Source organism: Eriocheir sinensis, chromosome 16 (genome assembly GCF_024679095.1).
Source record: "Eriocheir sinensis breed Jianghai 21 chromosome 16, ASM2467909v1, whole genome shotgun sequence".
In the NCBI taxonomy this organism is placed as follows: domain Eukaryota; kingdom Metazoa; phylum Arthropoda; class Malacostraca; order Decapoda; family Varunidae; genus Eriocheir; species Eriocheir sinensis.
In genome coordinates, this window is record NC_066524.1 from 19851860 (window position 1) to 19879294 (window position 27435).

The 27435-nt window shown below is 39.9% G+C and overlaps 1 protein-coding gene and 1 long non-coding RNA gene across 2 annotated transcripts in view; one reads left to right on the plus strand and one right to left on the minus strand.

The window, feature by feature from the left end:
• LOC126999502 (uncharacterized) overlaps positions 1 to 11921 on the plus strand; it is a 68640-nt gene extending 56719 nt beyond the window's left edge. The window contains exon 3 of the long non-coding RNA XR_007753384.1: positions 11820 to 11921. This is a non-coding gene — a long non-coding RNA (uncharacterized LOC126999502). The remainder of the gene's footprint in view (positions 1 to 11819) is intronic.
• Positions 1 to 11960, minus strand: part of LOC126999500 (zwei Ig domain protein zig-8-like) — a 64612-nt gene extending 52652 nt beyond the window's left edge. The window contains exons 1-2 of the mRNA XM_050862146.1: positions 11812 to 11960; positions 4863 to 5062 (exon numbers count right to left, since the gene is read on the minus strand). Coding sequence (XP_050718103.1) covers positions 4863 to 5062; positions 11812 to 11866 — 255 coding nt within the window. The 5' untranslated portion in view covers positions 11867 to 11960. The remainder of the gene's footprint in view (positions 1 to 4862; positions 5063 to 11811) is intronic.
• Between the last annotated feature and the right edge of the window lie 15475 nt (positions 11961 to 27435).

The following is a 27435-nucleotide window of genomic DNA, read 5'->3' on the forward strand; positions in this document are numbered from 1 at the left end:
CTCATCCCTTTACTGACAAAATCTCTTATGCAAGAGTTATTAACCAGCATCCTCACTCTTTCATCCCTCACGCTGGTTAACTCTGAAACAATCTTCTTTTATCTGTATTTCTTTCAAGAGGAGGGAATCAGGACACCTCTCCTCCCGAAATTGACCTATCTTTCGGCCACTCCTCAGTGCTTTTATAGGAGCAGCGAATAGCAGGCTTTTTTTTCATTATTGTTTCCTTTTTTCTTTGCCCTTGAGCTGTCTCCTCTGCTGTAAGAAAAAAATCCTTCCCCTCAAACCATCGCCTCGACACTCTTTTCTTCTCGTCCCGCCCGTCACTCCTCGCCGCCAGATACCGCTCGTGGCAGCAGTATTAGGGCGGGATGGAAGCCGCACGTCTGGCCGATCATAAAACGAGTGCTATCTTGGCGCGAACAGGAGGCCACTATCGGAAAAGTTATTGTGGCGCACTCCCTCGCTACGCCGGTGTGGGGGGGGAGAATGTGGGAATCGGAGGTGTGTGTGTCTGTGTTTGAGCGTGCGGGGAAGAAGAGGGAGGGATCTGTGTGTGGGAGACTGGGGGGGTCCTTTTATTAGGGGTGAGGGGAGTCTGTGTCTGTGTATGTATGTATGAGAGAGAGAAAAAAACAAAACTTCATGCATACAGACTGACAGAAAGACAGACAGACGAAGATACAGATAAACACACAGAGTTAACTAAACACACACACACACACACACACACACACACACACACACACACACACACACACAACCCACAAACTCACATACACACGCACACACATATCCCCCCCCCCCCCCCACACACACACACAACACAGCGGATCACCTAAACTCCATCTCATCTACATACAAGCAAGCCTACACACACTTCACGCCTCTCCTCCTCACCTTTCCACGCTACCACGTTAACCTAATACCGTACAAGAATCCCCTGACATAACAACGCCTCCCTTCCTTGTCCAATTTCCTAATCCGACACATTCATAGCACGTAAACCTTGCCCCTGCCCTGTTCTACACCTCCCTTGATCGCGGTGAAAGTCAGAGGAGAGGAATATAGGAAAAGGGAAAGTTTGTAATCCGGGTAAATATTTTAGTTTTTTTCACCGAGATTTTTTTTTTCCGCACGGTTGGAAGGTATGGATTTTACAGGTATAAATATGTCACCTGGTGGAATTTTGCTCTCTTTGTTATGTTGTTCGAGGCTGCAGTGTGAAGGGAATGAGATGGTGACGGTGGTGGTGGTGGTGATGGTGACGTTAGTGATGGTATTTGTGGTGTAGTGATGGTGGTGATGAAAATGATGATACTGGTTGTGGTAATGCTTGTAGTGGTGTTATTAGTGATAGTATATGTCATGGTGATGAAAATAATGGTGCTTTAGAAGATAGTAAAGATAATTCTAATGACGTTCAGCTTTATACTTCACAAAATATTAAAGGAAAGGAGAGAGAAAAAACAGCACCACTCACTTTCATATTTCTAAAGGCAAAAATATATGGAGGAAGGGAAGAAAAGCAGCGAGAACATAAATATTTCCGAAGCACTTAAACGAAAAGGGAAGGGAAGGAATAGCTGTCTCGTATATCCTGTCCATTTATTTTTTGTTCAGAGGCAGAGTAGAAATACATAAAAAGAGGAAAGGCAAACGTAGCACGGGATGAGAACCGGAGATATATAAAAAGAGTTGAGTCCTAAAAATCATAACCTGAAAATACATCCCGGATTCGACAAAAAATAAATCGCTTGAAGATGAAAATGCAAAACTAAAAGAACCCGCAATACAAAAAACGAAAACTAACGAAAATACGAAAGCCAGAGATAACACGAGATGAGAACCGGAGATATATAAATAGAGATGAGTTCCAGAAATGACTTACCGGGAAAAAAGTCATCCATTCGAGAAAACAAAATTGCGTGAAGATGAAAATAGTAAAAAAAAGATCCACAATATAAAGAAAGAGGAAAAGTAAAGATTATACGATATAAGAACGGAAGATATATAAAAAAATGAGTTCGAAAAATCACAAACTGGAAAAATATCACGCATTCGAAAAAAATTCGCTGAAAATATGAGAAAAAATAATCCACAATATAAAAAAAGAGCAAAAGAAAAAGATAACACGATTGAGAAATGAATAAGATAAACAGAAATGGGTCCTGAAAATTACAATCAGGAAAAAATATCACGAATTCGAAAAAAAGAAAGCAATCGCAGAAAATACGATATGAAAAGAATCGACATTAAAAAAAGGAGGAAAAGCAAAGATAACACGATTGAAAAATGAAAAATTACATACGGAAATGAGTTTGAAAAATCACAAACTGGAAAAAACACGCATTCGAGAAAAAAATGAAAATAAAAATCGCTGAGAGATGAAAATACGAAAAAAAGTTCACAGCTACAAAAAAGAGGAGAGACAAAGGAATATATATAAAAAGAAATGAGTCCTAAAAATCACAGACAGAAAAAAACCACGAATTCTCAAAAAAAAAAAAGGTTTGAGATGAAAAAATACACAAAAAAGCCATCAGCGTAGAAATATTTGGAGGCCTTCAATGTAAACACGCCCCCACACTTTCCCTCCACCAATCAGAACTCGTCGTTGCCTTTAAGCGTGACGTGATTGGCTGAGGCTTCCACTTAACCAGCCAATCATAGCGTGAATCTCAAGTCGGTGTCATTGATGTTGTTTTTGTTTACTCCGGGAATTAGTTGAACGTTTACCTGGTTATTAGGTTTTTATTTGGGTTTGATTAGGTGATTTACATGAAGGTTAGTCTGTTTAGAAAGGTAAATCGATAAAATGTTTGGTCTAATGGTGTTTTTTGTGTTGTTTTCGTATGGTTTATGTTGTTATGTGTGTTTGTAAGTGTGTGTTTGTGTGTGTATATGTGTGTGTTTGGTTGTAGGCGTGGGAGTGTGAAATTTAAAGAGACATGAAACCCATATTATAATACAAACACACACATGCAAGGACACAGCACCCCCTACACACACACACACACACACACACACACACACACACACACACACACCTCCCACACACACACACACACAAACACCTCCCACACACACACACAAACAGCTACTCCAACAAACATCTTCCCGCGTCTCCCGCAGCCGCGCTAACAGGAAAATGCTAATACCATGAACTTAGGAAAACACGGCGGCGCGATGGCATATTATCCCGCCGAAGTGTAATTACCGAAGAGAGAGGAAAAACGCGAACGAGGGAATTCATAAAAGTTTGGCCTCATCTCCCACTTCATCTCGGCGCCAAGAAATTACAGGAAAACATGAGGTGAGGAGACTTGGCCCGCCCCACTAACACGAAAACGGAGCCTAAAACGAATGAAGTAGAGAGAGACAAAGAGAGAGAGAGGGAGGGAGTGCGAGAGATAGAGACACAGACACACACGCACACAGAGAAAGAGAGAGAGAGAGCGCTTCTGCCTTTAATTATCTTCCTTCTAAAAATCTGCCTGAAAAGATGAAAGAGCAGTACAACAAAGGCGTTCAACCTGCCTTTGTTCATCCGTGTCTGAAGTAAAAGAATGGCGAGGAGCTCAAATAAAACCAGTAGAAAAAGTAGAGGAAGGCAAAGCGGTCCGAATGTTTATGATGAGAGATGTGCTGAAGGCTCAATTAGGCCTACACACACACACACACACACACACGCACACGCACACACACACACTCACACACGCACACACGGACACTCACACATGAAATGGATGCCCTGAATTTTCTGATCTTTGCTAAACAATTAAACAGAAACTCATAATGAAGTGTTTTGATCCAATTTCGAAGTATTTCCAGAGAGGCAGTGAGAGAAAGAGAGAGGTCAAAGTGAGTGCGTGCGTGTGTGTGTGTACAGGTGGGCCGAATACACTGATCTTACCTAAACAATTAAATAGAAACTCATTCAGAAGTGATTTGATCCGAATTCGAGGTATTTCCAGAGAGACAGAGAGAGAAGGAGAGAGTTTTAGTTTGTGCGTGCGTGCGTGTGTATATAAGTGGGCCGAATTCATCCTATCTAAACAATCAAATACAAACTCATTTAGAAGTGATTTGATGGGACTTCGAAGTACTTCCAGAGAGACAGAGAGCGAAAGAGAGAGTGAGAGTGTGAATGCGTGCGTGTGTGTGTGTGTACAGGTGGACCAAATACGTTGATCACCTGGCCTTCGCGCGGGGAATTAATAGGCTCCTGGGCGGGTATGATCCATGGCTCTCTAATTACGTTCCACCTGAGTTACTGCCGCGAGTACCCATCAAGGTGAGAGGCGGCTGGCTTAGCACTGTACGTGTGTGGAGGGGAGGTAGTTGTGTAGGGTTCAAGTATGTGTGTGTGTGTGTGTGTGTGTGTGTGTGTGTGTGTGTAGATATGTGTGCGTGCGCCAAATTTTTCCTGTAACTTTTTTTTTTGTCTTGCTTCGTGACGGAATGTATGAAAAAGATATCAAGAATATAAAACAAAAACCGACTCTTAAAGTATTACAGGGGAGAGCATGACAAACAAACAGACAGACAGACCATGAAACGAACGGGCAAACGGAGAAACAGGAGGAGAACCAAGCACACAAACACCAGACAAAAGTTAATGTGCTTACCGACTCGAACCCAATGATTCTAGCCTTGCATAGGAGAACAGGAGGAAGAGAGAGAAGAACATAATAAACAGAACAGGGAGGAAGGGACGAAAAGCAACACACAGTCAGACCAAGGAACGAAGGCCCACCAACAACCACACACACACACACACACACACACACACACACACACACACACACACACACACACACACACACACACACACGCCAGGCAAGAGTTGATGTGCTTACCGATTTGGATCCAATACTTCGGGTCTTGCAGGGGACTATAGCAGGCGATCCCACCGCTGCCACCACATGTCTGGGGGAGTCCTCAACGATGTGGGGCCCGGGGTCAGGCGTCGGGGAAGCCATGGGGACGGGGATCGGCACTTTGAGGTCGTTCCGCCGCGGGTCAATGCGAACTTTGGTGTCCACTAGCGAGGGTTTGTCTGGAACGGGAGGAAAGTGTTGGCCATGAAAGGTAAATGAGCGTATAAAGGAAGAAAGTTTGGTTGATAGGGGAATACGAGCACGCAAGGTTGGTGTACTTGCGTGTGTGTGTGTGTGTAGTCGTGTGGATATGTATTAGTTAGAGTTAGTACTTTGCCGTTGACTGTTGGCTAAAAGGTTTGGGATGGAAATACAGAGAAGTGGCAGGTGGTTATTACAGAGGAAGAATATGAAAATGTTTTAAGGATTTGTAAGTAAGGAAGGGTTTTAGCGTCGACTGTTAGACTGATTACTATGTTTTGATTGAAAATACACAGAAAAAAATGTGGCAAGTGTTTATTACAGAGGAAGAATATGAAAATGTATTGAGGATTTGTAAGTACGGAATGGTTTTAGCGTCATCTATTGGGAATTCTTAAAAGTTTGGTCACATCTCCAATTCATCTCGGCGCTAAGAAATTACAGGAAAATATGAGGTGAGGAGACTTGGCCCGCCCCACTAACAAGAAAACGGAGTCCAGAACGAATGAAGTAAAAAGAGACAGATAGAGAGAGAGGGAGTGCGAGAGATAGAGAGACACGCACACATACACACACAGAGAGAAAGAGAGGGAGATACATAGAAAAAAAGGTAGCAATTGTTTATTACAGAGAAAGAATAGGAAAATGTATTAGTCCTAAATATATTGTCGATTTACAAGTAAGGAAGGAAAGGCTTTGACTAGAAATACATACGAAAGAAGTGAAAACGGGTTATTACAGAAAGAGAAAATGTGAATGTATCGATTTTAAATATATTGTTGTCGATTTCTAAGTACGGAAGAGTTTTAGCATCTAGGGAATGAAACTTTTTGAATAGAATTACACGGAAAAGAATTAGCAAGTGTTAATTATGGAGAAAGAATATGTCATGGATAGTTATATGAATTTTCTAATGGACTGCAGATGAAGTGATTGTGTCCGGAAGCAGAGATAAGTGGCGGGTATCAAAGACGAATGATATGTTCCCAGAAAGTGAAAAATAAGACGACAGCACAAAAACACGACTCGAGGAAGATGGACAATGAATCAAGCAAAGAAAGAGACAAGAAAAGAAGAGAACTAACGATGCGTGAAAGTATAAACGAAAGAAGCGAAGGGGATTTAGGGGATTCAAGTACATGAGTGTGATGGAAAGTATGAAGGTCACAAGAAAATCGTTTAGTGTTCAGTGACGAAACTTTGTGAACTAAAAGATGAAAAGTTGTGATTACGAAAGGAAATTGAGGACGAAGGGGAGAGTAGAGGATTTGTAAATAAATACGAGAAATAAGAATAGAAAGGGGAATAAATATAAACCATGATAAAAGGGAGAATAAGAGAGAGAGAGAGAGAGAGAGAGAGAGAGAGAGAGAGAGAGAGAGAGAGAGAGAGAGAGAGAGAGAGAGAGAGAGAGAGAGAGTTATTACGTTTAATGAAACTGGACTCGTAAGTTTGACCCAAGTTTAAAGTGCGTGCGTGCGTGTGTTTCTCTGAGTGTGTGTGTGTGTGTGTGTGTGTGTGTGTGTGTGTGTGTGTGTGTGTGTGTGTGTGTGTGTGTGTGTGTGTGTCCGCTCACATTTTTTTCTCCTCCTCCTTCTCCTCCTCCTCCTCCTCCTTCTCCTCCTCTTTCTCCTCTTTCCTCATTTCTTTTCTTTATTACTTTTATCTTGTCTTCATATTTCATCTCATAATATTTAGCACAGAAAACACACACACACACACACACACACACACACACACACACACACACACACACACACACACACACACACACACACACGAGACAGACAGACAGAGCGAATCCTTATGCAATTGTAACTTAGTCTCATGTTTGTTTATATTAAACATCAAGTTACGAGAACGAGCAAATAGTTAAGGTGGTACAGACAGACAGACAAACAGACAGACGTAGCGACAAGCATAATATATATCCCTCTGTCTCTCACTCTCTCCCTGTAAAAAAATAATAATCATATTTAGTCTGTCTGTCTGTATGTGTGTGTGTATGTGTGTGTGTGTGTGTGTGTATGTGTGTGTGTGTGTGTGTGTTTTTCCCAGAAGTTCCTCAAAGTCGCATCCCCTGAAGCATGTTTCCCAGTAAAGGCTGACCTATATGACTGTAGTTTTGTTTAGCTGTGGCCGTGGGAGAGTGCTTGAGGTAATGCAATCAGCTGTAATGGTTGTGGAAGTAGTAGTTAACGTAGTAGTAGTTGTAGTTGTAGTAGTAGTTGTTATTGAGGGTGTTGTTCTTGAAGATGTAGCGGTAGTAGTAGTAGTAGAAGTAGAAGGAGGAGGAGGAAGTGTTGGTGTAGTTCTTATAAGTAAAAATAAATAAATAAAAGAAAATTAGAGGAAAGAAAGTAAAATAACGTCAAGAAAAATTAGTTTTGAGAAATATAAATGGCGTAGAACTAAAATCAACGTAGAAAAAGTAAGAGAAATGTAAAAATAATTGTAGTTTTCCTAATAGTAGTGATGGTGGTGGTGGTGGTGGTGATGTTGGTAGTGGTGGTGGTGATAGTGTTAGTAGTGGTGGTGATGGTAATGATATTGTTAGTGATGGTGGTGGTAGTGGTGGTGGTGATCGTAGTGGTGGTAGTGGTGATGGTAATGATAGTGTTAGTGGTAGTGGTATTATTGTTGGGGGTAGTGATGGTATTGTTCTTGTTGGTAGTGGTAGTGGTGGTGGTGGTGGTGGTTCAGGTGGTCCAATTCCAAGTAAAATCCACCCTCTTTGTCTTCTATCGGCAAGTGTTTAACCTCACCGTTGTTTGCCTCTATGATTTGTGTGCGCTGTGTGGCCGCCGCTTCCTTCCCCTGTTTGCCCTTGCGCCCCTAACTCACCGCGGGGATATTAAGACGTTGTTTGTATGGCTGTTTTCAAGGGTCGGTAAAGAGAGAGAGAGAGAGAGAGAGAGAGAGAGAGAGAGAGAGAGAGAGAGAGAGAGAGAGAGAGAGAGAGAGAGAGAGAGAGAGAGAACGAGAGAGAAAGAAGGAGTGAGAAAGAGAGTGAGAGATAACGTAAGAAAGATAGAGTGAGTGAGAGAGAGAGATTGAGAAAGAGAGAGAGTGAGACTGAAGGAAGCAATGAATGGGAGAGAAATATATAGAGAGAAAAAGAGAGAAAGACAGAAAAATGTACATGAGAGAGAAACAGAGAATGAGAAAGAAGAAAATAACGAGAGAGAGAGAGAGAGAGAGAGAGAGAGAGAGAGAGAGAGAGAGAGAGAGAGAGAGAGAGAGAGAGAGAGAGTAACTTATAAGAGAGAGCAAAAGTAATTAAATAAAACATACGACGGAAAGATTTCAAGAGATTAAAGTGTTCCAGAAGTAGAAAGATAAGAAGGAGGTAGAGGAGGAGGAAGAAGAAGAAGAAGAAGAAGAAGAAGAGGAGGAGGAGGAGGAGGAGGAGGAGTCATGAGAACATAAGTGGAAAGTAAAGTATAATAAAGATGAAATAAAACAAACGTAATGAAGAGGAAGAACAAACGCGGAGAGAGAGAGAAAGAGGGAGAGAAGAAGAATGAGAGAATGAAGTGCAGGACATGGAGGGAAGAAGATAAATGAGAACAAGGAAAAACAGAGCAGAAAGAGACTGGAATAATGGAGGGAATTACACGTAAAATTAAATCACAGACGCACACACACACACGCACACCACTCCCGCCACCACCACCACCACCACCACCGCCACTACCACCTTAATATAACCCACAGACAGAGAAAATAAATATACGAAGCGAGGCTGTGGAAGGCAGAGGAAGGGAGGAACCATAAAACACGCTACATCTTTTCCCTCCTCCTCCTCCTCCTCCCCTTCTTCCACCTCCTCCTCCTTCTCCTCTTCTTACTCATCCACCTCTCCTACACTCCGAACTTTTCTATATCCATTTATCCGTGTCCTCCGCAGCGCAGCAACACATAAAGCAAGAAAGAATGATGTGAAATAAGTCAAAGGAGAGGACGCGGTAATGTTACGTGCCGAGAGGAGATGGAAAACACACCCAATGTTTACTTCGGCCTTCCTCCTCCTCCTCCTCCTCCTCCTCCTCTTCCTCCTCCTCCTCTTCCTCTTTCTCTTCACCCCTAAGAACCCTTCACTCTAGGTCACTCGTTAGCCCGGCAAATGAGAGAGAGAGAGAGAGAGAGAGAGAGAGAGAGAGAGAGAGAGAGAGAGAGAGAGAGAGAGAGAGAGAGACGAGGCCATAGCAATTTCCAGGCGAGTATAAACACATACGTGCGTTTGCCTAACTGCATGTGTCTGTGTGTGTGTGTGTGTGTGTGTGTGTGTGTGTGTGTGTGTGTGTGTGTGTGTGTGTTTCATGTAATGTGGTACTGTGTGTATACTGTTCAATTTATTATATGTGTGTATGTGTATGTACGAATGATATGAGTACACACACACACACACACACACACACACACACACACACATACACACATTAATCATACTCGTAGCTTGGAACCACAAAAACACACACACGCACAAAGGCACGCACAAACATCAAACCCCTTGCTACAAGATTTTTATTATTTTCTCTTGAATTGCTCTCATTTTCGCATATTTCTCTCTCTCTCTCTCTCTAGGCAACTCACTCCCCCCCCCCCCACCTACAACCCACACACACCCTCGCACACTCTAAAACACACAAACACCAACAAAGACTAACCTCACAATAGGATTCTTAACATTCTCTCTCTCTCTCTCCCCTTAACTCTCCCTCTCATTCGCTCTTTAACTCTTTCTCTCTCTTTTCATCCCTCTCCCTTCCCTTCCTTCTCTCCCCTTCTCGCTGCTTCCGCTCCTGGGCGAGGCTTCACTCTCCCTCCCCGCGTGTAAACAAGAGTCTGCAATTACGAGTCATAAAAACCTCTTGGGAAGGCCTATTTTACGAACTAATTGACCTGAAGTAGTCGCTTGGTACCCTCTCGTCTTGGGCTCACGCGAATACTAGGAGTGTTAGGTTAAGTTAGGTTAGGTTAGGTTAGGTTGGGTTGTGTTGATCTATAAGGGGAAGAACATTATAAGAAAGGCTGAACTTGTAACTATGTAAACGGTTTCTCGTGATAAGGCTAAGTTCATGGTAGTGGTAGTGATGATGATGGTGGTGGTGGTAGTGGTGGTGGTGGTAGTGGTGGTGGTGGTGGGTAATGCAGGCTGTGAATACTGTTTGCTTAATGCAGATATTGGAAAGAGAGAGAGAGAGAGAGAGAGAGAGAGAGAGAGAGAGAGAGAGAGAGAGAGAGAGAGAGAGAGAGAGAGAGAGAGAGAGAGAGAGACCTCACATCACACATGAGCACACACACACACACACACACACACACACACACACAGAGAGAGAGAGAGAGAGAGAGAGAGAGAGAGAGAGAGAGAGAGAGAGAGAGAGAGAGAGAGAGAGAGAGAGAGAGAGAGAGAGAGAGAGAGAGAGAGAGCATAAGTAAAACACAGACACAGGAATAGAGAGAGAGAGAGAGAGAGAGAGAGAGAGAGAGAGAGAGAGAGAGATAAAAAAAAAAGCATATGATAAAAGAACTGATGTATGAGAGGGAGGAAAGAAATGGAGGAAAGAGGGGGGGGGAAGGGAATTTCCTTACAAAAACTGTGCCTCCCTCTCCCTCCCTCTCGTTCCCTCCAATTCTCTCTCGTTCTCTCTTTCCTCCGTGACTAAAGAAAAAATATTTATACGGTCATTTTCAAAGGCATACATTGTGCCGGAAGGAAGGAGGGAGAGAAGGAGAGAAGGGAGAGAGAAAGGGAGGGAGGGAAGCGGAGTGGAAAAAAGAAGGGAGAGGAAGTTAGGGAGAGAGGGACGAGGAGGGAAAGGGGAATATGTGTGTGGAGTTGAGGGAGAATATTGAAAAAAGGGAGAGATGGAAAAGTTGACATAAAGGAAGGGAGAAGGGAAATTTTGAAGGGAGGGTACTGAGGAAGAGAAGAAGGGAAGGAGGATAATGTTTGGGGGTCTGGAGGAAAGTAGAGGAACACAAAGGGAGCTTGAAATATTATAAAAAAAAGAGGATACTAGAAGAGAGAAACCATGAAAAGAAGACCGTGAATGAAAGAGGGGAAAGAGAAGTAAAAGCGAAGAGAAAGAGAGGGAAAAAAAATGAAAGTAGGAGAATACAAAAAAACTTCGAATATTGGAAAAAAAAAGGAAATAGGACACAGAAAGAGAAAAATCATAAGGAGAAGAGCGTGAATGAAGGAGGCGAAAGAGAAGTAAAAGCGAAGAGAAAGAGAGGAAAAATATGTAAGTAGGGGAATATAAAGAAGCTTGGAATATTAGAAAAAAAAAGGAAATTGGACACAAGAAGAGAGAAATTATGAAAAGAAGAGCGTGAATAAAGGAGGTGAAAGAGGAGAATAGAAAAGAAGAGAAAGAGAGAGGAAAAAAATGAGAAATAAATGTAAAGAAAATTGATGTGACAGTTTAATTTGTAAAGAAAATTGATGTGACAGTTTAATTAGAAAAGTTTGAGTGTGCAAAAAAGAAAATGATACAAAGAAAACAAATTAAACAAATAAAAAATAAGTAATGATATACAACAACAACAACAACAACATATAAACACACACACACACACACACACACACACACACACACACACACACACACACACACACACACACACACACACACGAACATAAAACACACAAAACCAAACAAACAAACACCTACGAAACAATACAAACATTTTTTCTTTCTCTTTTGGACACGTCACTCACCGATGCAGACGACCAGAAGGAAAATGGGACACGTGAATGACCTTTGACCCAGCATGGCGGAGGTCAGGTAGCGGGCGGTCAGGTGGAAGCTTCGAGGGCAGGTGTTACAGGTAAGGCTTCACTCTTTGGGTCTTTTGGGTCAGTGGGCTTTGTAATGTCCGCCTCTGACCTCTATCTCTCTTTATTTTTCTCTCTTTCTCTATTTCTCTTTATCGTGTTTCTTTCACTGGTATTCGCTTATTCGTCTTTCTCTATTCATTATTTTTGGTTTTGTAGGTGAGTAGATTTATCTTTCTCTCTCTCTCTCTGTCTCTGTCTTTTTTTTTGTGTTTTTATATTTCTCTGTATCGTTTTTCTTTCACTGTTCTTCTGTTATTCGTCTTTCTCTTCTTTATTCACTATTTTTGCGTTTCTTGGGTCAGTGAATTTATTAATGTTCGCCTTTAACCCCTTTCTGTCTCTTTCTCTCTGTCTTTTTTGTTTTATCTATCTCTATATCACTTTATCGTTTGTGTTCTCTCTCACTGTTATTATGTTATTTTGTTTTGTTTTCCTTATTTTCTCTCTCATGCATCTTCTGCCATTCTTTTTTTTTTGTCTGTTTTCTTATTTATTTCTCGATTTTCTTTGTCTTCGTTCACTTTCTCTATTGTATATTTTAACTCTTTCTCGTCATTTCCTTTCTTGTTTCACTTCTTCATTATCTTTTTCTCACACTTTTTGTTTTTGTCAGTGTCTCTGTTTCTCTTCTTTGTCTCACACACTCTATCTATCTTTCACTGTCTCCTTATCTATCCGTCTCTCTTCAGGTATCACGTGATCACTCTTTAGGTTGCAAGAAGAAGAAGAAGCACACCACAGAAATCAATCACTTCACATTTCATTTTAAAGTTTCATCCGTATTGCAATTTTTCATCTCTCAACCTAAATCTTTAGTAACACACCTTCGCCCAGAAGCAAATATTTCTCAGATTACTCCGTTTCACGCTTCAAGTTTTCCCCTAATTAATCTTCGTCCTCCGTCACACACATATAAGTTAATTCCCTTCACAATATCGCCTCGGATCTCCGATGTTCGTCCTCTCGTTCATCCGTATGCGAATCCGGGTCCTGAAATTTGAATCAGACTGCCCTGAAATCCGACTCGACGAACGCCTGTCCTCATTTCGATAAGGAAAGACACTTGATTGGACCCGCGCTCTCCTCCATCTCCTTCCCCGCCTCCGTCATCGCTGTTTGATATGATGATGGAACGAGAGGATGGGGAGAGAGGGAGTTCAGGTAACCGAGCGTGCAGAGGAGGAAGGAGTTGGAGGTGGAGAGGTAGATAGAACTTAGGTAATTGAATGTTAGAGGAGAGATTGATGGAGAGGATGAAGAGAGGGAGAGTTTAGGTGACCGAGCGCTGAGAAGGAAGGAGATGGGGGAAGAGAGGGAGAGAGAGAGAGAACTTTGGTGATTGAGTGTTAGATTAGAGAGGGACGGATATCAATGAAGAGAAGGATAATCAAGATAGCCAAGTGTTAGAACGGAGAAGGAGGAAATGAGAGGAAGAAAGAGAAGAGTGAGAGAGAATTTTGGTAACGAAGAGTTAGAGGGAAAGGAGTGGGATAAGAAGAGAGAATTCAGGTTGTTAATTGTTAGAGAGGAGAATGAATGAATGGGAAAAAGAGAGAGATACGATAAGTTAAGTGTTAGAAAAGAAGGAAGGAATAGGAGGAAGAGAGAGAGAGAGATAACTTACATGACCAGAGATAGAAGGGAGAAGAAAAGAATAACAGGAAGAGAAAGACAAAAATAAAAACGAGAGAAAGTATGCAAGATTAAACAAATGAATGGACCAGAGGAAGAGGCTTAAGGAAACAGACAGGCAGACGGACAGATAGACAGACAGACAGACAAATGAACAAATGGAAACAATACGAAATGCATGTATATCGCTGACCTTTGATGTGATTCATGAATAAAAATGCGTGCTGAAAATGTTTTGAAATATGGAAGGCATCATTTATCACACGCTACACCAGACAGAATAATAGACGAAGCAATGAACGAAGCCGCGGGATGAATAGAAAAAATATGATGGTTAACAACGACAAAAAAAGGAGGATCATGGTAACTGTATAGGCGTTTCTTTTTCCTCGCGTTTATTGAATACAGATAAACAAAAGCGAATCGCACACAACATCAATAAAATAGAATACATAAATAAAAGTTGCGTGAGTGAAAATAGAGAAATATTAAACCGCCAAACAATGAAGGAGAGGAAAGTTAGTGAAAACCGTCTCAGCATAAACTTGAAACCCCCCCCCAAAAAAAGGTTAATGAAAAGTAAATAGAGATTGACCGAGGGAATTCCTCCAACAATAAACAGAAAGTTGAAGATATGCATTCCTTGAAGTTCGCAGAAAAATATGTCAGATATCATTTCGAATTTGTTTACTGTTGTTGTTTTCGTAATCCTGCTGACAAACAAACAGATAGACAAGAACATAAACAAACAGATAATAAAACAAAGAACATCGATAACATAACCTCCTCTCCAATGACGGCGTTCGCAAAAGAAAAAAAATAACCTTAGTGGGTGTTAGAGTGGAAAGGAAGGAAATGGGATGAGGAGAGTGAGAGCGAGAATTCAGATTGCAAATTGATATTGATGAGACGGAAGAAACGAAAGATAAAATGAGTTAGGTGGCCAATCGTCAGGAAAAGAAGAAGGAATGGGAGGAAGAGAGGCAAATTCAGGTGAGAGGTGGATGCGGAGGACAGAAGATACTGGCGACAACATACAGAAATAGCAAAGCACTCTTCTATATTTTTTCCCCGCGTATATATAACTTCTTCTTTTTTATAATGATGATGAAAATAATAATGAAGTGATGTCTTGCCGCCAGGAATACAATGTGAGATGCTTATGATAATATAGAAATAGCAAAGCGCTCTTCCATATATTTTTTCCCTGCGTATATATAATCTTTTTTCGATAATGATGAAAATAACAATGAAGTGATATCTTGGCGCCAGGAATACAATGTGAGATGCTTATGATAATACAGAAATAGCAAAGCACTCTTCCATATTTTTTTCCTGCGGTTTCTTAGTTTTTTTATCTTTTTTTTTTTTGGGGGGGGGGCCATAGTAGTAATAAAGTACATACAAGAGTGGCCGACCCAGGAAGGATTACGGCAGAAAAGAAGAAGAAGAAGAACTCGGTCCCACCTGCCCCAGCGCGGATACACCTGTACCTGCCCCCGTGACCCTATCAGAACGCCCTCCTCCACCTGTAAGCGACTAATTAACGCATCAAACCACCTGGACCGGCTTAATTATCAGTCAACAAACCCGGCAATCCTTCGACTCATGAGGAATATCGGATAGAGAGGAAAGTAATTAAGGGAGAGGGACGACGAGAGAGAGAGAGAGAGAGAGAGAGAGAGAGAGAGAGAGAGGGAGAGGGAATAACACAAACACACGCACTAACGCAAACACAAACAGAGATAGTCGCCGTGTCTTTGTTTGCGTGAAATTCGACTAGATTGCAAAGTTTCAAGTGTAGTATTTCCGAGAGAGAGCGAGCGAGAGAGAGAGAGAGAGAGAGAGAGAGAGAGAGAGAGAGAGAGAGAGAGAGAGAATTTTCGCGGTTCTCTGGCCACGCTGACAGCAAAAAGATTTAGTCCACATGGGAATCAAAACTGAATTCTTCGCCCGAGCAACAGACTCGCGCCGCGCCGGATCAAACCAAAGCCAGGGTCGGAATGCGCGGCCGAACACTCTTCCTCTGCTTTTTGGGGGTCACGGCGCCGCCAACACTTGTCTCAACCCTCGCACGAAGACTCCCGGATATTTGCTTTTTATTATTTTTATTTCTTTTCTTCCGTTTTCTTTAAATTATTGACTCGGGGTACGTTTCTTTTTTTTGTATTTTTCATTCTTTATTCCTTTTCCTTTCTTTCCTTCTTACGTTTTGTTCTCTTTTATGTTCTCTTACATTCTTTTTCTGCTTTTCTTTTCTTTCTTCCTTTTTCTAAATATAAAAGTGTGTGTGAACTGATTTTCTTTCTCCTTTTCTTCTCTTCTTTTCCATTTGCTTTCCTTCTTTCTTCCTTTTCTTAGCATTATCGTGTGTGTGTGTGTGTGTGTGTGTGTGTGTGTGTGTGTGTGTGTGTGTGTGTGTGTGTGTGTGTGTCGATTTCTTTTGTGTTGTTTGAGGGAATGTGTGTTGTTGTGTTATTACTTTTATTGTTATTATTATTTGTATTGTTATTATTATTATTATTATTGTTACTATTATTTTTATTGTTACTGCGGGTGTTTCGTTATTATGGCTCTTCGTTACGGGTCATTCTGTGGACGTTTCCGAATTAATATGATATGGTGATCTTTTAATCCGTTCCTATAATGCACTTTTGATTCTCTCTCTCTCTCTCTCTCTCTCTCTCTCTCTCTCTCTCTCTCTCTCTCTCTATCTACATATGTATCAATTTATTTATGTGTATCTCTCTCTGTTTCTCTAAAATATCTTACTTCCTATCTTTATCATTCTATCTTTTGATCTGTATCTATTTATATATCTATCTTTCTCTTCCTAGCTATTTCTATCTATCTATATTTATCTTTTTCTATATTCTGTTACTCCCTATCTTTCTGCTTATCAGTTTATCTATCTATCTATCCATATCTATCTTTATATTCTCTAACCTCCTCTCTCTATCTATTTATACTGCTATGTATGTATCTATCTATCTATCTTTCTATCTCTCTCTCGAAGGCCCATGTTGCTTAGCGAAAACATTTGGGAATCGAACGAACGCCTGCAGCTCGATTCATTGTGTCTCCAACGATTCTGTTTTGTTCCGAGCCGTTTACATTATGAGCGATAAAACGCAAGTAATGGCCTCAAGTCATGGGAGAAAATATTGACAGAGAGAGAGAGAGAGAGAGAGAGAGAGAGAGAGAGAGAGAGAGAGAGAGAGAAGAGAGAAGAGAGAAGATGAGTAACGAGTGGTAAGGAGAAAAAGAGATAGAAAGAGTAAGGAAAGAATGAGAAGCAAAAAACGTACGAAAAGTGAGATAAGAAATTAATGAAGAGAAAATAAGAAAAGAGAAGAGAAGAGATGAGACACGAGTGGTAAGGAAAAAGAGAGATAGTAAGAAGGAAAGAATGAGAAACAAAAGATGTAAGAAAAGTACGAGATGAAATTATAGAAGGGAAAATAAGAAAAGAGAAAAGAAGAGAAACTAGTGGTAAGGAAAGAGATAAAAAGAAAGAAAAAGGAAAGAATCACGTAAGAAAAGTGACCGAAGAAATTAGAGGAGAGGAAAAAATGGGAGCAGGGGAGATGAAGAAGAGGAGGAGGACGAGAAGGAGAAGGAGGAAGAGGAAGAGGAGGAAAAAAACGAGCAGGTTGTTGCAAGAAAAAACGTCATAGGAAAATGAATGGCGCGGGGATGGAGGAGGAGGAGGAGGAAGAGGAGGAGGAGGAGGAGGAGGAGGAGGAGGAGGAGGAGGAGGAGGAAGAAGAAGAAGAAGGAGGAGGAGGAGAATGAGACGAGGGGTTCTGAGGGGAAAAACGTCGTAGGGAAATGAAAGTTACAATGAAGGAGGAGGAAGAGGAAGTAGAAGGAGGAAGAGGAGGAAGAAGGAGGAGGAGGGGGAGGTAAAAGAGAGCGAAGAGGAGATGACGGTGTTGATAGGGAAGATAAAATAACAGAGTGGAAAAAAATGACCATGAGGAGAGATGAAGAGATTGGATTTTGTCTTACGATGGGAAGAAAGAGGAAGAAGAGAATGAAAGAAGAAGAATGGAGACACAAGGTAATAAACAAGACAAGGTAATAAAGAAAAAGAATAAGAGAGAGAGAGAGAGTTCTGGTAAAGATCAGTATGTATATATATCTGGAAGGTAGATTGGATTAGTACTCTCGCTCTCATTTTAAATCCTCGCTATGTCGTTCACTATCCAATCTGTTTACAATTATCTAAATGACCGTCAAATGAGGTCTATATCGTAATTAGGTAATGTAATTTTGTTAATGTTTTGAACTGGTTGAACTTCCCATCCAATGTTTTGTTTATAACGTACTCCCGTTTTCTATCTCCCCCTCTATTCGAGAGAGAGAGAGAGAGAGAGAGAGAGAGAGAGAGAGAGAGAGAGAGAGAGAGAGAAGGGGGGGGGGGAGATGAGGGTTCAGGTTTTCTCATTATTATTATTATTATTTTTATTATTATTATTATTATTATTATTATTATTATTATTATTATTATTATTATTATCATTATCATTATTATTATCATTATTATTATTATTATTATTATTATTATTATTATTATTATTATTGTCATTATATAATTATTATCATCATTATTATTATTATTAATGTGCGTATCTGTTCTTTTGATTTCCTTTCCCGGCAATAATATATTTTTCTGTTTCCGCTTCACTCATACTCCTCGTGCCATTTATTATAATTATTGTTTTTAGCATTTTCATATTTTTCTGGCGGAAGGTTTTTTTTTTTTTTTCTTTTTTTTTTTTTTTTTACTTCCGAGAATTTGGTGGAATGTTTGTTGTTTTACTCTCTTCTCTGCCTGTCTGTCTGTCTGTCTGGTTCTCTCTGTGTCTGTCTGTCTCTGTCATTTATGCTCTGGTTCTCTATCTGTCTTATTTATCGATCTATCTATATCTATCTGCCTATCATTCATTCATTCGTTCATTCATTCAGTCAGTCAGTCAGTTAGTTAGTCTGTCTTTCCTTCTTTCTTGCTTCCTATCTTTCTATCGTTCCCTTCTTCCTTCCTCCTTCCAACCTTCCTTCCTTCCTTCCTTCCTTTCTCTTCGACATTTTCTTCTTGTCTATCCGTTTCATTATCTCTCTCTCTCTCTCTCTCTCTCTCTCAAAGGCTTCAGGTCAGCTTGGTGTTTTGTATGCATGAGTCAAGCAAAAGAAAAAATAATAATAATGAATTGACAAAAAAAGTTCCTCGTCCTCGCCCGCCAGAAGAAAGCCAAATAGAAACATGACGTGAGATATTAAATTGCGGAGAGACTGATGAGTTTGTGTGCGTGAGGCGAGGCTGTGATGGGCAGTGTGGATGTTAGTAGAGAATAATGATGGTGGTTGTGGTGATGATGATGATGGTGATGGTAATAGTCGAAATGGTAATAATAATGATGATAAGAAGAAGAACAAGAAGAACAGGAACAAGTCGAAAAGAATAAGAAGAACAAGAAGAAGAAAATGAAAAATAAGAAGACCACCACAAAAAACAAGAAGAAGAAGAAGAAGAATGATAATAATAATAGCAAAAAGAAGAACAAGAAGAAAAGATAGAACAAGAAGAGGAAAATAACAAAAAATACAGAAAAAAGAACAAGAAGGAGAAAAAAAGAACAAAAACTGAGAACAGGGAGAAAGAAACGAAGACGAAAAAGAAGAAAGAGGAAAAGGAGCAAGAATAGAATAAAAGAAAACAGATAATGACAATACATAGGAAGTAAAAGAAGAAAAATAACAAACGCAGACAGGCCAATTTCTTTGTTATGACAGACTCGGAAGAATAAAAAAAGCAAAACTATCCGAGAAATGAAAAATTCTAATAAGAGAGGACAGAGAGAAAAATAATAACGGCAGATATTATTGAAGGCGAAAACACAACGTCGAGGGAGGAAGAAGAATTATGATTAGAATGGAGGAAATGAAAAGGAGGGATAAAGGATGACAGCGGCGTTATTGCAGAATCGAATGCGCCTGTTTCAATACCACGCCAATATATAAAAAAACAAAAGACGAACGAAAAAAGAATAAAGGAACCGAAGTTTTATTTCTTATTCTTTACCTTCGAAAAAATAACTTGAAATAGATAAACAGAAAGAAGAACGAAAAGAAAGATAACAAAACCGAACCTTTATATATATTTCCTTACCAATAAAGAAACATCAGAAGAAAATAACAAATGGAAAATATATAACCATAGTAATTGAAATGATGGAAGATATTTATAATAGAAGAGAACGAGAAACGAGGAGTATTAAAAGAAGAGAAAAAAGTATTCAAATAAAACGAATAAAAATCAATAATAAAGGAAAACAGAAAGAAGAGTAATTGAAAAGATTAAATAAAGAGTAATAGAAATGAAGATTATTGAAAGAGGGGAAGAAAAAAGGAGTGTAAAAGAAACGAATCAAAAAAGCAATTATTAAACGGAAAAAAAGGGGTTGCAGAGAAAAATAAAGATTAAAAAAGACCAATAGGAAAAAAGGATAAAAGAAACGAATGAAGAAAATACATGGAAAGTAGAGAGAAGAGTAACGGAAGAAAATATCAGTAAAAAGAAATATATTGAAAGTCGAAAAAGACATAGAAACACAAAAGAAACAGAGAAAAGGACGTTAAAGAAGAAAAGAAAAGAAGAAACACTAAACAAAGATGAACATAGACAGAAAAAAATAGCAAAAAGAAAAAGAAAGGATGAAAAAAGGATAATAGAAAACAACATTACTGAAAAAGAGAAAAGAAAAAGAAATAAAACAACAAAGAAAAGACGATGGAAAAGGCAAGAAAAGAATAAGAAGATAACGACACTAAAACACAAAAGAACCCAAATAAAAACCGTCAAAAAAAAGAGGAAAGGAAAGCAAATGAAGAGAATAACCCGGAACAAAGGTGAGCATGAAAACAATAAGAAGATAAAGAACACTAAAACCACAAAAGAACACAAAGAAAATCCGTCAAAAAAGAGAAAATGAAAGCAAATGAAGAGAATAACCCGGAACAAAGGTGAGCATGAAAACAATAAGAAGATAAAGACACTAAAACCACAAAAGAACCCAAAGAAAATCCGTCAAAAAAGAGAAAATGAAAGCAAATGAGGAGAATAACCCGGAACAAAGGTGAGCGCGGCCAGCACTATGCCCTCAGACGCACGTGCTTAATCTCCGACCAGACGTCAATTCGAGCTTTCCATCATCCGCTGTGAGCCGCCAGGAGGAAAAATGCAAAGACCCACAACAAGAGAACCGTGATAATGCATGTAAATCCTTCCCCTTCCCCCCCTTTTGAACCCTTTTCTTCCCTTCCCTCTCAAACTTAACCCTTGCTTCCCCTGGTCCTCTTTTCCTCCTCTTTCCTTCTCCCTTAAACCCTTTCCCTTCCCTTTTCCCTCCTCTTATACCTTTTTCTTCCCTTCCCTCTTAAACTCGACCCTTCCTTGCCGTCCTCACCTTTTCCTCCCCTTTCGTATCCTCTCTTTTCCGTTCTTAAAACCTCCTCTTCCTGTCCCCTTTCCTCCCCTCTTAAACCCTTTCCCTTCCCTTTTCCCTCCTCTTACACCTTTTTCTTCCCTTCCCTCTTAAACTCGACCCTTCCTTGCCGTCCTCACCTTTTCCTCCCCTTTCGTATCCTCTCTTTTCCGTTCTTAAAACCTCCTCTTCCTGTCCCCTTTCCTTCCCTCTTAAACCCTTTCCCTCCCCTCTTCCCTTCTCTTACACCCTTCTCTTCCCCTTTTCCTCCCCTTTTTATCCTTTCTTAGCCGTTCTTAAACCATCCTCTCCCCTTCCTTTCCTCTTCAACCCTTCCCCTCCCCTCTCCCTTCACTCTTACACCCTTCTCTTCCCTTCCCTCTTAAACCTTTCTCATCCTTCCCTTGTTCCCCTTCTTCTCCCTTTCACATCCTCTCTTAGCTGTTCTTAAACCATCCTCTCCATTTTCTTTCCTCTTAAACCCTTCCCCTCTCCTCTTCTCTCCCTTTTAAACCCTTCTCTTCCCTTCCCTCTTAAACCTTTCCCTTCCTTCCCTTGTTCTCATTTTCCTCCATTTCGTATCCTCTGTTTACCGTTCTTAAACCTTTTTCTTCCCTTCATTGCTTCTCTTATGCTCCTCTTCCTCTCCCTTCCCCTCCCTCTTAAACCTTTCTCCTCTCTCTCCCTTATTATATCCTTTCCTCCCCTCCCCTCCCGTTTAAACCCTTCTCTCCACTCATCTCTTAGACCACTCTTTCCTCTTTCTCTCCCCTCGCTTTCCCTATTAAATCTTTCTCTCCCTTTCCTTCTTAAACCCGTTTCTCCCATGCCTTTCTTCTCTTTCCTCCTCGCCTTTCTTAAACGTTTTCTTCCTTTCCTTTCAAAACCCTTTCCTCTACTGCCTTTCTCCCTTTTCTTCCTCCTTACCTTTCCCACCTTTTCCTCTTGCTCCATCCCTAACCTAACCTAACCTAACCTAACCAAGCCACAAGGACATGTTCTAAAAGATGCAGCATCCTTACCTGCCTGCATCTCCCTTGTGTCTTCTTGTTACCATCCCTCTTTAGCTTCCCTTCTGCCCTTTTCCTCCTATCTTTTATTCTCCTCCATCCTGCCTCTCTCTCTCTCTCTCTCTCTCTCTCTCTCTCTCTCTCTCTCACCTTCTTCCATCTCCCACCTTCCCTTCAGTCTTCTCCCTTCCTCATCCTCACCTTCCTTGTCTCTCTCCCTCCTCTCATGTTACCCCATCTTGTCTTCCTCTCTCTCTCTCTCTTGTTCTCTTCATTTTTTATCCCTTTATGCCTGTCTTCCTTGTCCGTCTCCCTCTCAGTCCTCTCCAACCTTGTCTTTCATTGTTTTCTCTCCTTTTATTTTCTTCTCCCTTCCACCCTGTCTTCCTTCTCATCCTTCCTCTCCCTCCTCCCCTCATTCTTCTACCGACGACTCCCATCTCTTTCTTTTATTCTCCTCCTTACCTCATCTTTTCCCTCATCATCCCTCTCTCTAGGGTTTGTCACCAGCCATTTAATTTTCCTCTCCTGCCCTCCTCCCCTCTTTACTTTCTTCTCCTTTCCACTCTTCTTGCCTTCCTTCTCCTCCTCCTTCCTTCCCTTCCTCCCAACCCCCCCTCGCTCATCATTCCCCCGGCGCTGTCTCGTTTTGAAATAGCGTGACATGTTAACTTGTCACGGGTCAGACGTGGATTTCTCGACTGACGTGTTGGAGCATTGTAAAGATTGACAAAAACACACGGAAGAACACACAGGCACACACGTTTGCATGATGAGAAGACACATTGACGAAATATTAGTGTTTCTTGTCTGATTAAATAGTTGATTAGGCGGTGATTGTGGAGAAATTAGCCGGTAGTTGTTGAGTTTTTTTATAGTAGTCGAGAATGATGTGTATTATGCAGGAAATGAATAGTTTGTCGGATTGAATAGATGATTAGACGATAACTGAGGAGGAATTAGACAAAAGTTATCGGAATTTTAACAGAACAAGAGCGACAAAAAAATACAGGAAATAAAGTAAGAACGAGAATAAGAACAAGAACAAAAAAGAATCACAACAAGAAAAAGAAGAAAAAGAAGCAAATCAAAAGAAGAGAGAGAAAAGAAAAGCAGATAATGACAAGACGAAAAAGAATGATACGTCAAATAGTAGAAATATCTGACTTAATATGCAGATTAGAAATGAATAGTTTACACAGCAGCTTAAAACTTGATAGAATATTATGATGGCATGTGATTATTTCTCCAACATTACCGACGCGTCTGGGAATTTTCACAGAACCCGCTTACATAAACATAGAAAACGGAATGCGTTAAAGTTTTTGAGAGAGAGAGAGAGAGAGAGAGAGAGAGAGAGAGAGAGAGAGAGAGAGAGAGAGAGAGAGAGAGAGAGAGAGAGAGAGAGAGAGAGAACAGGCAGACAAAGAGAAGAAAAGGATACAACAAAGAAAAAATGAAAAGGAAGAAATGAAGTGGAATCAAAAGAACAGACCGAAGGGAAAAAAATTACGTAAGAAAAATGAAAAACACAAAGAAAAAAGAAAAAGAAATGAATGAAACGGAATCGAAAAGACAGACAGAGGGAGGAAAAGAACGAAATAAGAAAAGAAAAAATTGGAGCAAAAAGAAAAGAGAAAGTAAAGGAGCAGAAAGATACCAAATTAATGCAAAGTGGGAAACGTCTTGCCAGCGTTTGTTTTAGCCTCCGGAGCCTCAGAAAATCACAGTAGTTTCTCCAGGTAAAAATTCTGATCTATAAAACATTCCTGAAGGTAAGGTCATGTCATTCACCTTGCCACTTATCCAATTCCGAGGTAGATCAGGTTAGGTTAAGTTGGTCACCTTATTTTTTTCACAGCAAGGGAAGCAGGAAAGGGAAGAAATAAAAACATCAACCAAAAAAGCCCGCTATACTCTACTCTAACAAAATAAATCAGAACGAGAGGCCGGAAGAGAAGTCAATTTCGGGTGGAGAGGTGTCTTGATACTCTCCCCTTGTATGTGTTAAAGTCGTAGGCAGGAGGAAAGACAGACGAAGGAAGGCTGTTGTCACTTGAGGATAACTATATTTTTTTTTTATAGTCATTGTTTTAGCTGAGATGATAAATAGGAAGGTGAATCAAGTCTTTCCACAAGGGAGATCAGTTTCGGTGGAGAGGTGTGTCTCAGTCTTAGGCAGGAGGAAAGACAAGAAGGAAGGCTGTTGTCACTTGAGGATAACTAGCCTTTTGATGTAGCTCAGAAGATGAAAAGTAAGGTAAATCAAGTCTTTCCAGAGTTATTTTAGTGTTGTTTGTGTTTAAGTCGTAGGCAGGAGGAAAGACAGACGAAGGAAGGAAGTTGTCTGTTGAGGAGAACTAGCCTTTTGGTGTAACTCAGAAGATGAAAAGTAAGGTAAATAAAGCCTTTCCAGAGTTGTTTAACTTTCCGTGACTCGCAAGGCACAATATATTCCTCAAGCAAAGTCATATCATCCGAAATTACTTTCTTGAAGATGAATAACGGCGCAGGAATTCCAGAACCATGTTGGAATAAAGTAAAATAATATCGAGCAATCAAAAAGATTGTTGCAGGTAGAAATAAAATATTGTAAATAAAATTGCTTCTTTTTTTTTTACTGCAGTGAAAGAAAAAAAACAATTCTGAAATTAAATTGAAATTGTTTTGTATATATACCGGAGATGATATTGGAGTGTTCCACGGAGCTGAAAAAGACACTCCGCGTTAATTTGGAAGTCGTGATGAACGGAAATGAAATGAAATGACGAAACGGTAGAAGTCACACAGGGAGGGATGAATTATGTCCTCTCGAAATACAGTACATGATGAGAGGAAAAGAAGATGAAAAACTGAAAAAAGAAACTCACACATAGAAAGGATAAAATAATGTCGCTTGGAAATCAGAAATATATTACAATGAATGATATATTTTTAAGGTATGATGATGTAGAGGAAGAAATGATGGAAAATAGGACACAAAACATATAGGAGGAGGAGAAAAAAGGGAAAACACTTGGAGGGACGAAAAATGCCTCTTTGAAATGAGAAATACGGTGCGGTGAATGAAGTTTCTTGATGGAATAATGATGAAGAGATAGTAAAAGAAAGATAGAAAAGATAGAAAGATAGAAAAAGACGAAGAAAGAAACAATGATGATAGATAACACATGACAGCAGCAGAAAAAATACAAGGTAACCAGGAAGAAACAGGCATCAAATGACAAATGACAGACCATAAAAGAGGCAACTGAAACAAAACTATAAAAAAAAAGAATTGCCGTGGAAAAGAAAACAAGTGAAATGGTAATCATAAAAGGGAAAACAAACAAGACTGCAGTAAAAAAAAAAAAAGGCGCTGAAAATGCAATCAAGGAAAAGAGGAAAGGTTCGTCGCGGAAAAAAAGGATGAAAAAGATAAAATAAAAAATATAACAAAAAAGAAATGAAAAGCCACGAAGGAAAAAAAAGGAAACAAAAAACATAGCAGAAAATTAAAGAAAAAAAAAGCCATGAAGTAAAGAAAAAAGAATCCCCAAAAAGACGAAAGAAAACAACACAACAGAAAATATTAAACTAGGAAAAACAATAAATGGGAAGGAAAAAAAAGGCGAAGATCTGATTTGAAATATATATACACACACAGTAAGGGAATCCGAAACGACCTCTCCCAGTCCAGGCCTACTGACGCCCTGCATATTTTACGCCTAAAGTACGAGCTGCCAGGAGAAAGTCAGTCTGTACAAGGGAGAAAAAAAGTATGTTCATGTTTTTTTTTTTCTCTGACTTTAGTATTGCATTCTTCTATTTTTTTCTTTTTTTATTCCTTTCTTCTCTTTCTTAGTAGTAGTAGTAGTAGTAGTAGTAGTAGTAATAGTAGTAGTAGTAGTAGTAGTAGCATTACTATTATTATTATTATCATTACAATCATTGCTATTGTACTTTATATCATTATCAAAAGCAGCAATTCCTGTAGCAAGTAATTGAAAAGAAAGGAAAGGAACAATATGAAACAAAGACTCTCTCTCTCTCTCTCTCTCTCTCTCCGGTTTTCACAATAGAATGTTTGTTAATTTCCAGGCGGCGGAGGTTCTGGGCAGGGCTACGCAGGGATTGGCCAAGAGGGTAGGTTTTATTTGTGTTTTCCATGTCGTAATTACTAGCTACGTATACTCTCTCTCTCTCTCTCTCTCTCTCTCTCGGGGATTCCCGCATAAATTAAAACATTCATGTACGCTGAAAATTCTAAATAAAATGGTCTAATATCTAAACCATTGTCGTTGCTTTCATTATTAGTTTTTATTATTGTTTTTATTATTATTGTTATTATTGTTGTTTTATTTATTAGCTCGTATTCTTTTTTATCATCCATATTGTCGCGTTTAAAGGCAAGAAAAAGGGGAAGAGACGGGGAAGGTAACATATTTCAAGAAGCTTTTAAAATCATTCGCCAAGGCAGAAAGTATATGCAATTCTTACGGGCTCAATATTCATAGTTACTCTCACCTTCTTTATCATCTCCATTACTATCCCATTTTAAAGATGAAGGATGAATGAAAAGATAGTGTATTAACGTTGGTTAGATAGTACAATAAATGAAAGAAAGAGGGAAAGGAAGGGGGTGAGTTAGAAATAAGCAGAAGAAAGGAAAGAAAAAGGAAGAGAAGGAGAAGGAAAAGAGGAGAAGGGGAACGAAGGTGGGTTAGAAATACGAGAAGGAAAGGATGAAGGGAGGATTAGGGGAAAAGAAGATAGGTAAAGTATACGAAAAAGCAAGGAGAAAAGAGAAGTAAAAGAGGAGAAAAGGAAAGAACGTGGATTAGGAATACAAGACGGAAAGGAAGAGGGGAAAGAGGATAGGGTAGATACACGACGAAAGAAAGATGAAGGAAAAGAAAATGGGTAGGTTGGAGGCTCACGAGGAGGAAGCACCATTTTCGAAAGATTTCCCGAAGTCGACTTTTTAGAGATGCCTGAACGTCGAGTATGTGTAAGGACGCGTTCCTCCCTCTATTGTGAAGAGAGGCAGCGTCGGGGTAAGGAATTTTCGTGTGCTTTTATCAGTCAAGCTCGCCCCCTTTGCCCCTAATGTAGTCGTCCTTGTGTGGCGCTGTGTGGGGTGGGGGGTGGAGGTGGAGGGACCGTCAACGCATATTTTGTAGCGGTTGTGATGTTATTTTTCTTACTGTTGCTTAAGTTCTTGGTGTATCTGATGTTTTAGTTTATGTTCTGTTGCGAAAAAGAACATAAGACAAAAAAAGAGGAAAAGAAAATCCATCAGAAAATAGAAAAAGAATCAGAAAATTACGAATCGAAAAATATTACAGAAAAAAGAGAAGGAAAACCATGAAAAAAAAGGAAAAGACGAAAAGTAC